General features: G+C 43.1%; 1 protein-coding gene across 1 annotated transcript in view; it reads right to left on the bottom strand.

Annotated features, from left to right (window-relative positions):
- Positions 1-1,254: 1,254 nt before the first annotated feature.
- Positions 1,255-12,256, bottom strand: part of ANKRD10 (ankyrin repeat domain 10) — a 33,157-nt gene continuing 22,155 nt past the window's right edge. The window contains exons 5-6 of the mRNA XM_072782377.1: positions 6,052-6,147; positions 1,255-2,852 (exon numbers count right to left, since the gene is read on the bottom strand). Coding sequence (XP_072638478.1) covers positions 2,377-2,852; positions 6,052-6,147 — 572 coding nt within the window. The 3' untranslated portion in view covers positions 1,255-2,376. The remainder of the gene's footprint in view (positions 2,853-6,051; positions 6,148-12,256) is intronic.

Below are 12,256 nucleotides of genomic sequence, written 5' to 3'. Positions count from 1 at the left end.
TCTTTTAAGGTATATTCCTAGGCATATTATGGTTTTGGTGTTACTGTCAATGAATGGACTTTTTAAAGTTTAATTTTCCAATTGTTTGCCACTACTCTTTAAGTATACAAGCACCTAAAAGGTTAAGACCAAAAAAGTTAAGAACCAGGAAACTATTAAAATAGTTTAGGATGCCCTTAATTTATCACTGCACAATAGAATTCTACTTTAACAATTTCCTTAGGATCTCTAAATGGGAATGTAATGTGCTCACATCAAAGGCCTCTGAACAAGACTAGCAAACTGTGCATTCATCACCATCAAGTGTGGCTGTTGCTAATCTAGGTTCTATATGGCAGGTTTATCCTGAGTAGCAGTCATATTCTATCCAACAACTCCCAAGACTAAATGAATGTCTGATCCTTAGTGCATCTTAAGAGATTCCTGTAACGTTTCTTGGCAAATATTAACTCACTATGCAGTCTCTGAAATACATTCAAGACTAGTCCAAGCAGGAGATGGCACTGAGTCTCATCTCTCTTGCACACTAGAGCAACTTGTGTGGCTTCTCAGAGCAGTTTCTCAGAAAGGTGGCCGAGGCCATCTGGGTTCAGAGCTCGATTACTGATGCCTCTTATGGGCACGGATTAGGCGGCAGTGACGCGGCAACAAGTGTATTCAGGCTTCTGTTTTCAGTCTCTAGCACTTTCTGTGACACTTCCAAAGCCTAATATTCCCTCATTTTGGTCTGTTAAGCTTTATAATAAGTTTTGCCTAAAGAATCTAGTGCTTTAAATAACGTACGAAGGCATGCCAGAATGAGTCGTTTGTTGCCATTTACTAACCATAACTTACAGTTTTAAAAGTCTTACGTTCAGCAGTGTCTGCTGGCCCAAAGTTTAGTAAATTATGGCTGTTAACATTTATGAAAATAAGCATGCAGGGACAATGCTGCTAGCTTAGAGCAGTTTATACCCCCCAAGAGAAAAGTATCCATAGGACTAGAGTATGTATATTAATAAATCAAAAGTGACCAGAAATTACAGGGGCAGTGCCTGTGTCTCTGCCTCTCTGTGTCTCAAATAAATAAATAAATAAATAAATAAATAACTAACTAACTAACTAACTAACTAACTAACAGGGGCAGGATCAGAGGAGTAAAGTAAAATCTTACAAGTAAAATAACAGGCAATACTCCACTTGTACCTCCCTTCCTGCCCCTGCATGGACACTCCTACCTCCTATCCTGGAAAGAAAGCACAGCCTGGGCACAAATCGAGTGTGAGACTTTTTTAATTCAATTTGTAAAGTACAGTTTAAAAACACATGTTAGTAGCACTCAGAACATTGGCTTGTTCATTTGACATTTTCTCTATCTTCACCAATTTTATTACAAAAATCAGAAAAGTAAAAATTCATTACAATATTTGCACAGTGTAACCACTAGTTGCCTAAACAAAAGCTAATTTCTATAAAATCATAAACTTAGTGCAGTTTTATTAAGAGAGATCCAAAATTCTCTCAGTGGACTGGATATACATAGTGGTATACATTTTAAAGCAGAAAACCCCAAAAAACAAAAACAAGGAAAAGAAGAAAATATAAGTCAAAATAGTCAGTTAAATATTCTGACCCAACAGTTCCTACAAATAGTAATTTCCACTACGTATAAGGGAAACCATTATCTGTGGTAAAAACCGTAGAGACAAAGCAGGAAATGTGGAATAAAATCACGACAAGCTGGAAGTCAGTCCCAGGTGGCATATGTTTTCAATGAAACCCAGGGCGGGGAGCTACATCATTCCAGGGGCCACTTGTACCCCCACACCATCATGTGGGCCGGGAGATAAGACTTCACTGCACAGCAAGTTGCAAAGTGTCAATGAAAAGATTTCGAAAAAGACAAATGTTCTTTTTGTCAAGAAATCTTTGTAAGGCTATACTTTGCATAGGGAGATAGCTGTCTTCTGTCATAAACCTACAGGACAAAGTAAAAGCAAGCTTTTCAAAATGACTACGTGCAAGGAGTTGAATCTGCAGGCACCTCTCTTACTGCCTCTAATTTATCTTGATCTGATGCAATTTTACTTGACAAAAGGAGAAACGGCATTTTGTGGTGATGGTATTCAAAAGAGAACACCGAAGCTGGCAGCCAAAAGAATTTGGAAAGAGGCTCGCCATCTCATAGAAGAAACACCTGTGCAGGAAATCAGCCCTACTTGTGCATACCACAGGACTCTCAAGGAACTTTTCAAATAAAAGCTTACTTTTCCAGAAAGCTTAAGTATAAAAAAAGTAGTACAAGTTGTGGCATTCCCTCAAATTGATGCTACATGAGTATTCTGAGTTGGCTACAGGAGGGAGGAGTGTGTCCAGACCCAGCCAGGCCATCCGTCTCTACGAGCCGTGGTAGAGGTGCATGGCCCCCAGGATGGCACTGCCGTGTCTCTCTACGCCCTTGACGGAGCTGGGCTGCTCCACCACACTATGAAGCTCAGGGATGCTTTCAGCAGTGTCCCCAAACCCATGGTAATGCCCGTAGTGCAGATTCTCCTCAATGTCCTCCACCCAGGAAGGTCTACTAGCTACGCAGCTACTGGGGCTCCCATTCAGGTGCAGAGAGCCGCACATCTCGGCGTTAGCACTCATGGTCTTTTCTGGTTCCTCGGTACCGTTAACACAAACAGAACCCTGGCTACTTGGAAAAGGCCGTCCTGGAACTAATCCATTGCTAATTCCATTAGATTCTGATAAGCACTGGTCATTCGGGCTCTCCGTTGCATTGAGCTGTGTCGCAGAGGGGAAGTCCAAATGTCCATTGATGACACATCCATTTGTCAGTGTATCCGACATGGAGCTACTGTTTTTCATATCTGCATTAAGAAATACACCTGTCACCAAAATTCAGAACCAGAGGGGGAAGAGAGACTAATGTTTCATCGCTGCTACAATTTTAAAGGATTTATTTAGCTTCTCTTGTTTTTTGTTTTTTGTTTTTTTAAGCAAACCAGTTCCTTTTCTGGAAGTAAAAAACTGTGCATAGGCAGATTTAAAAATAGAACCCAACAGCAGCATTTGCCCCGTAAGACAGGAAACATTTATGACTTTCAGGAGCACCTAAGCTGACAACTATGCGGCGTGAAAAATACCAACAGTCCCAGACAGCTGTCAGAAAAACCCGAAGAGCAAAAAAGTGCTCTCCTCTTAAGACTATGTTCAGGAAGAAGTTTTAAAAATCACCCATGAAAAAGTCCAGCAGAACAAAGTGTGAGGTCTTCCATAGAGTTAAGATAAAAACCCCACACCTCTCCAGCTCTTAAGAAAAGGGAGAAGGATAGGTAGCCCCTGACGCGGGGTCCGGGGAGGCACGTGGACGCCGAAGTTCAGCTTTTAGCGGCATTCGTGCGGCCCGGCTGGGAGCCCTATGCCTTCTCACGCGGGCCGCCTGGGGCCAGCAGCACAATGGCACCAGCTCTGGGACAGTCTTCTGAGTTTGCAAGGACAGGGACTACGATGTCCGAGGCGCACCTGATTAGGCTACATTAAAAATCACTTATGTTGGAAAAATGTTGCTTGTTTAATCTGTGTATGTGGACATCCGTCAAGAGGAGGATGTCTTATGGGGGGAAGAAAGGGGTGATCACAACACACCTGGGCCCATGGAGACAGCGATCACAAGGTATCTTTCTGTATAAGGAAACTTGGGGTTCACTATTCATGTTCACAGGAATTCACACAACAGTACAAAGGATGATTGAGAATTATGTCTTGCTTGGTAATACGGAATTTTATCTCATGTTCTGCGCTGTTAAAGCAAGGTATGATATTAAATACGGAAGAGGGAGTCCCACGACCGATGAAATGAGGACATGTTTCTGCACCCCAATCACCCTGACACACAGTGTGGCCCTCCCCCGGAAGGGCTTACTTTCCGCGTCACCATCTATGTGCCTCTGATTTGCACTTGGACATAGGTTTCTGTGTGTCCCGCAAATCTTCCTGCCAACAAAAAATCACGGCTTGTTCAATGAACAAAAACACCTTCTACACATTCCATTAATCATCCATTTTTCTGTCAACTTAAGTGATAATCATAGTTTAATAGCTGCTATAAATTCTTCAGAGGATAAGGGATTATTTTTTTTTTCCAAATTAAAGGACAGCTCTTCTATTGAGTTAAAATTCAAGGCTCGAGAACAAGTAGTTCAAGAACCAAACATGAAGCAGAATAGAAAAGAAACAATTATATCAATTTTTTCTCAAAAATAAAGCATCAACAATGTTTCCTGGGTGGTAAAATTCATAACTGTGATGGTAACTTTGACAGTTATTAAGACAAATAATCGTATACTATTAATAGACATGGAAATGACATTCCCAGAGGATTGGACCTGGAAAGGTCCAGGAGCATGGCCTCAGGAACCGGAGTTACCTAGACTCCGTTTCCATTTCGCTTTCACTGTGTGTGTTTGTGTGAGTGTGGTTTCTCATTAGTGCTCATTAGTGCTCAGGGGTGTGAGCTAGTGTTGTTACATAATCTCAAAATCAAGGCTATTTGATAACCTCATGTTGTTATGGAAAAATTTAATAAGACTGAGCATGAGAATGGCGGGCATCCTAGAGACTGGCTATGCCATGACCCCACCTGGCTGAGACTGCGACCTGCCGGCTGCCTCCAGCACCATCCTCATTCCTGGCCCCAGGTGCCGGCAGGGCCCATGCTCCCGTGCACCACCTGCCCCCAGGAGTTTAGCACATTTTGTGCACACAGGCGGACAGTGTTGTACATGAGGCAACAGGAAATGTGGTACCTCTTATACAGGATGAGCTGGGCTTGAAATAAAAGTGTGGCCTTTTCAATGTGATGTCCAAGCTCGCTATTAAATTTAGCCTGAAAACACAGGGAATGCTTGAAGATTAAAGAATGATTACTTCTGCCTTTTTAAAAGCAGGTAGCAATGTCATGTATTTTTGAAAAGCTTTGAGTTTTATCATTGGTCTTTAGCCAAAATCTTTAAATGTACTATCTAATCAGAATTTCCCTTAGAAAACCTACCATTGAATTATTTGGCAAAAAGACAACTCCACCTGTAACAACCCTGGAGCTTCTAGAAAGATGTACACATTTTCCTTTCATTTTAGTAAATAGAATGATTTTTTCATGTATGTCAGGGAAACATGACGCATAATCTCTTATCCCAGTGAAGAATTTAGCATAGAGACATTATAATAAAACCTTAAAAAAACCCAGTACCTATTTCTATATATATTAACACAGTAAGAAAGTGGCTAAGATGTTTTCGCGGTCACCTAAAGAAAAGAATGACAGAGAAAAGCGTTAACTCAAAGGAAAAGTCTTCAGAGATTCTAAATGCTAAGAGAAACAGAGCCTTTGACTTTCAACACTGAAGATGACTACCAGCTGTTTGAGTATATGAACACTTCGAGCATGTAAAACGTGTCTCGTGAGACGCGGTGCTCCGCGTTCGGCCAGACTCGGAGCCGATGCCTCAGAAACCACAGAGACCGGGAGCGCGTGCGAGAGGCTCCACGCAGACGAGACTGGCCACGTGTCAGGGCTACAGCACTCCCCAGTCCTCCACGCCTGCAGCAAGTCATCCTTCTTGCTGCGCGCCACGCTGGAACTCCCAGCAGGAGAGGTCTCTCTGGTGTATTCACCCAAAGGTCACATGTCAGAAAAGTAAGCATGCGAAACCTCATTGAAATTAAACAAGGCACGTTAAGCAGAAGCTTCAAACCAAAATAGGAAGATTGCACTTCAACTTTTCATATTTATAGAATACACCCAAAACACGTATCACTGTATCTACAAACTTGCCCACGATATGCAAACCGTAGTATGACATTCTTTAAAACGCCGACAGCAGTGCAAACGTCGGGAGAACTTATGTTAGAAATAATACGCATACTGGTTCTTGCAACGACAAGGGGTCTGCATTGCCGAAACAGTATATATTTCTATTTCTTTGGGTCCAACAGAACCCCCCTCCTGCCGTTTGGCGTCTTCGACCATGGGGCTGCCGTGGCTAACAGAGAACTGTCCACTCCCACCTGTGACAGCAGCAAACTCTCTGTCGACCAGCATTTTGTCAGCTTCATCTTCCACATCGCTGTTCCCCAGCGGCATGCAGGGACCCAGACTCTGAGCTGCATAGAACACAAAGGCAAGTTTAGACCCCAGCACCCACAAGCTTTTAAGACAGCCGATTGTCACTCCTTTCTCCTCAGGAACAACTAATGCTTCTGAACCATCAAGACAACTTAATAATCAGATTACTAACACATTAAGTACACTCCCAGAAAACATACTTTCCACAATAAAACATATTTCCTGAAGCGTGCAGTTTCAATGAGAAGTCATGGGATTTTGGACACTTATACTTGATGGCACAAATTCTCCTTTATGGTTGTTCCTTGGACAAAATAACAGACAACCCAGAGAGGTCTCTAAATATGACTTTAGGTTCAGAGTACTCTGTTATGCCCCCAAATGTTCCTTCAGTTGCTTCTCGTAAAGAAATAATAATACAATTCTTGAATAACATGAATACCATTAAAACTATCCTCAAATTAAAAAAAAAAAAACACTAACTTCAGTAGCAGAAAATAAGGTAAAAGCCAAGACTCAATGCTGTCCTAGAGAGGTGCAGGCCCGTGTACCAAGGGATGATAACTCTGGAAACAAGCATTAAAGTCTTCGTTCTGAGGTCTTTGGAGTTGAGGTTGTATTTTCACATTCCTCAAAATACGATCATTCATTTTTTATGACTGTTACAGAAAAACAAACATGCATTTAATCCTTCCTGCAAGAATCACATTTGCTGTGTGGAAACATGACCCTGTGCACTTTTCTTAGGAATCTCCCCTTCTCCGAGCAGCCACTCCCACTTGACACAGAGCTTTCTAGTTTTAATAAGCATACGCTATCACAAAAATGGACTCCCACATCATGTCCATGTCTTGCTTTTCTTCATCTACCATGGCATGAATGCAGCGTGTCAGCTAAGTTCAAAAGAAATCTTTTTTTTTTTAATTTTTTTTTAAAATTTATTTATGATAGTCACAGAGAGAGAAAGAGAGGCAGAGACACAGGCAGAGAGAAGCAGGCTCCATGCACCGGGAGCCCGACGTGGGAATCGATCCTGGGTCTCCAGGATCGCGCCCTAGGCCAAAGGCAGGCGCCAAACCGCTGCGCCACCCAGGGATCCCATCAAAAGAAATCTTTTAAGTTTACTAATAATCCACTGTATGGCTGCATTATAACTTACCCCCACAAAACTCCCCACCACTGTCTGGCTTTTCTTTCCCGTCGTGAATATCATAATCAACATCCTTATAAACACACCTTTCTGTACATTTCCGGTTCTTTACTCAGCTCAGATAAATACTGAGAATTATTTCTGGGTCAAGGGATATATAGAACACAAATAACTTTCGGTGCTATATCTTTCCAATAAACATTTAAAAACAGACATGAACTCTGCAGCTTTAATTACTTCTAATTTTAGAGGCACGAGTTATTTTCGATATACGTAAGAGGAATGAGTGTGCCAGTTCCAGACTATTACTAAGCCTCACCCCAAACTATGGAGACCAAAGCTAATAATGTATGGTCTTAATGAAAGAGAAGCACAAATTCTGGATTAGGATGTGGGAGAAACAGGACGGTGTGATTCGTGTAGCTGGTCTGCACAGGTACCAGGCCAAAAGCACTCTACAAGACAGGTGCTTTTAAGCCAGAGGCATTAAGCCATGGGTTTCAGTCTTTCCCTCTCAGAGCTCTCCTGATTCCTCCACAGGCCCCACATGAGTGACGGGCAAGGCGCTAGCTTCACTGTGAACCATGTACTTTCAATGAGTCGTGGCAAATAAGCTGCTGTAAGGAGGGGTGGGAGGGAGCACTCTGGGTGCCAGCTGACAAAGTCCTCACTCATCACCTTCAGAGAAAGCCCAGTCACTTCAGAGATGAGGTGCCTCAGTCAGCATGGGTCAGGTTCTCCTCCTTTTTCTCCTCTGCCTGGTAAGCCAGGCAGGTAATCGGGTAGTATGCGGAGAAGTGGCACACTAGCATGGCAAAGCCACGGGTGCCTCTGTGAACAGAAAGGGAGACTCACTCCAGTGGGATACAACACAGCTTTCAGATTTCATACTTGTAAGATGCCAGTGTTCCTCGGAGAAGGTGACAACTAGGCTAATGTGCAACTTCACATCTCTGAAAAGTAAAGGTTAAAAAACACCAAAAAGAGGACAAATAAAAAAGTGCTTCATGAGAGCAGAGGAATTTATATTCTCATCCCCTAAGCCCAGTGCCTAGAAGTGTGCCCGTGTCCACAGATGAAGCCCTCTCTCTAGCCTGAAAAGGTACAAACACAGAAAGCAGACAAAAGCTGAGTAACTAGAATAATCAGCAATAAAATCAGGAGGATCACCTCCAGCTAAGTCTGCCTACAAAGTGGACTGGAAACGAGGGCAGACCTGCCACTAGGGGGCCAGAAGAGCTGGTGACCAAGGACTTTGGAGCCACTGGAGGAGCCAGGGCACAAGGCTGTTGTCTTACAGCGTGAAGGACTCCCTTCAAGAGACCCATGCAGCGTACCAGGAACTAACCCAGACCTCTCCATCTCATAGATGGTCGTTAATGCTGGTAGTTCCTCGTTAACAGAACAGGATAAAGAAGAAAGAGACTGAAGCCTTTATATTAGTAGTCAGGAATCTCTTTAACGTGGGAAGCATATGCCAACGTGGTCAGCCCAGCATTTTCTTTCTCTAGAGATAGGCCATCTTTGTAGTGCATTGTTGCCCTAAAAGATCTGCAAAGGGGGACACCTGGGTGGCTCAGCGTTGTTTGATCCCAGGTTCTAGGGATGGAGTCCTGCATCGGGCTCCCTGTGAGGAGCCTGTTTCTCCCTCTGTGTCTCTGCTTCTCTCTGTGTCTCTCATGAATAAAATAAAATAAAAATCTTAAAAAAAAAAAAAAAAAGATATCTGTAGAAGTTTTTGACTCCTTGGCCATAATCTGGCAGCCCCAGAACCTTGTGTAATTTCAGCACCTGTATATAGGGAGTGCTTAATTATCCAGATGGAGGTATTAAAGGTGCCAATTTACTTTTTAAAACTGTATTTTATAAACCATGAGATTAATATTGGCCTCTGAGAATTTTAAGAACATTGGATCCAACCTTTCTCCCACACATACCCATACATCTTTGCCATAGGAACCACTGAAATATTCCACACTGCATCTGAGAAAGGTGATCTCACAGTCCAGAAAAACAAAATGTCTTCTTTCCAAGTTACCAATTTTGATACCATTTACACTTTGGAAAAGAAGCACCTTCCCTTCCCATCTTCCTATTGTTAAAACGAAAACTTATTTTAGCTAAAACGAAAAATCACAGAACATTTTGTTAAAAAATGTGCTTACCTTTTACTTGGCCAAAGCAGGCATTTGTTGAGGAGATGAGATTCTAGAACACATTAGATGCTGAATATGTATGACAGAAAACTGCCTGGGACTGGCTCAAAATAAACCCTCCCAGCTTCCTTCCTACAGAGGCAATGTTGCAACCAAGTGTGACCACTGTCTGAACACAGAAATCTGCATTTGTACTTTCATCTAAGATCCTTAAAACCAATTTTTAGAAAGATTCTAAAACTGCATATTTTATTTTAAGACCAAGTAGTCCAAAGACATGGGAGAGGTAGGACTTCACTTCTGGAAACCAGATGACACATTACAGAGGCTGTGCCATCAGGAAGGTACACACTTACTGTACAATGGGCATGCCACTTGTGCTGACATACAGAACATGTATACAAAAACATTTACTTTTTAAAAGTGAATCTTACACCCAACGTGGGGCTTGAACTCACGAACTGGTGATGAAGGGTTGTAGGCTCTGCCGACTGAGCCAGCCAGGTGCTCCCAAAACAAGATTTCAAATTGCCAAGGACACCTAAAATTTTACCTAGTGCCTATGAAAAATGCTTCATCGGGCTTAACTTTAAAGGCAGAGAACTCTCTTAAAAGGCAAAAATCAATCTATCCGGTCACATACGTGTAAGATGTAAGTGGGCCAGCTGGCTAGCACGGTGCTAACCCCCACACATTGTGCACAGAAGCCATCTGATGCGCACACACTGCCAGCAGGTTCACATGATGGACTTCAGCGGGGCTGGGCTCCTGACATGGATTAGTCATCCCCTTCCTTTGTTCATCTTTAGTGTGCCAGTGTGGTGGGGGGAGGGGGAGGGTCGCAAGTGCTGACCACAACCCTGGAGGGAGGTGGCCAGGGGCCCCAAGTATGCTGACCACTGAAGAAGTCCTCAGTTCCCCTCCAGAAGAGCCGGGAAGGAAATGCCTCCTGGTGGCTTCCCACTGGACTTAATTAGTCAGAACTATTCTTTACTCCACTTATAAAGCACATTTTACCCAAATCACTTTTTAAAGATTCTATTAAAATCAAAGCAGTACCTAAGGCCAGAGTGAAGGCGGTTTCTACCATGAGGTGACCTTTCATAGGACTTGAACTCAGGCCACGGCCCAAGTGCAGCAGGCCTGTGGGTGGGGCACTGGGGATGCCAAGGGCACAGAGCAGCAGCTGTTCTGTTCTGGAGACACAAGAGGGGAGGGGCATAGGATGGCTGACTCCCACCACAGCTGTGACACTGCTGAGGACTCAAGTTTGAAACCAAGCCAACAGTGGAAATTGAAGAAAGTGCTTGGTTCTTAAGTGTGATTCATTCAGATTCAGAGTGACATGGTGCTAAATCTTCAGGGACTGAGACAAAGCAATGTTATTCCCATGCAGTGTCCTCTTAATCCGGACAAATAGTTAAAACCATTTACTGTACCCAAAGTCAAAGTCACGTGTGTGTAACACACGGAATTAAACTAGAAGGAACTAAATTAGACACTTACTGCTGGGAGGCCCTGGATTTCCTGAATCTCATTCTCTACTTTGATGTATCAGTTAACAGGAGTCTCCCTCCTCCTAGGTCAAGGGTGGTCAGGACCGATAGTGCAGTACATACAGAAAGTGGAGATTCTTTAACAAGAAGTTCATTCTAGGGAAAAGTGTGCTGAGAAACGCCTCACTGCTAATTTCAAACTGAGTCATGCTGCAGACAGCTTTCCTAAAAGGTGTTTTTAGGAATTAAATACCTATGCAATATGTATGAGTCTCTAATATCACTAATACACCTACTTGAATAAGAAAACCGTGACATCAATCTAACAAGAGCCCTGGTGTCGACACAGCCTGCTTCCCTACAGCAACTGTTTCCAATGACAAACTAGGTTTCTGGCTCAGCCTGTAGCTCACACTACCTCTCCCCACTCAAGACTCAGGGGCTGCCCCCGAGACAATTCCTGATTACACGAGTGAGCTCTATCTCACGGATGGGACCGGCGTTCCTCCCTCATCCTCCCTGGTAATTTGGACGAGTTTCCAAGGACCACAGACATACAGTAACTGCACTGTGACTCACACCTGAACCGTCACAGGACAGCCATCACCCAGAGACGAGTCATTCCGATTCGATCAAACGGTTGATACGTGGGGTGGAGAGGGGGCCAGATGAACAAAACCCCATCTTATGCCAAATCATCTTTAATCAAAATCAACCGCTTAAGTAACATCTGGATTTTACTTGATGCTTGAGTTCACGGCCACACAGACTAGTCTGCTCTGGCAGGAGCGGATAGGACACTGTTGTGAATGGTGGCACAAGGGCCTTTCAAGCAGGACCACACTTGTGGTACAGCCTTCTCCCACAGGGCAGCCTCCAGCCCAGCAGTACAGAGTGAAGCTGAGCTCTTTTCCAAGGGAAAATCATGCCAATTATCTTAAAATATTTGAAAATAGTTTACTGAAAGCAGAGACAGAGGCTACTTTCTGTGAAGAGCAGAAAACTTTCAGACTCGGGATTCCAATGTAAAAAAAGTTAAAAAATAAATTTCACAAGACACACTTTAAAAAGTTGGCTTAGCCAGAAAAACTTCTGGAAAGAACTGCTTTTGTGAACATAAATTGCACACTAAAAACACTAGTGTGACATTTTAAGTTGTACAGAGACAGGCTACATTTTCATTATTAAGGTCCAAGCCATGCATTGATACAGCCCAGACAGGATTCCTGACCCCTTGTACTGGGGAGGAAGGGAGAGACAATTTTAAACTCTTTTAAGTACTTTCATGTGTGAAGTTATTCAAAAGTATTTTATATGCATGTTATCAGGAAAAAAAATACTCTGG

This window comes from Canis lupus, chromosome 17 (assembly GCF_048164855.1).
Source record: "Canis lupus baileyi chromosome 17, mCanLup2.hap1, whole genome shotgun sequence".
Lineage (NCBI taxonomy): Eukaryota > Metazoa > Chordata > Mammalia > Carnivora > Canidae > Canis > Canis lupus.
Note: the sequence above shows the minus strand (reverse complement) of the source record. Positions and strands in the feature narration are given on the sequence as shown.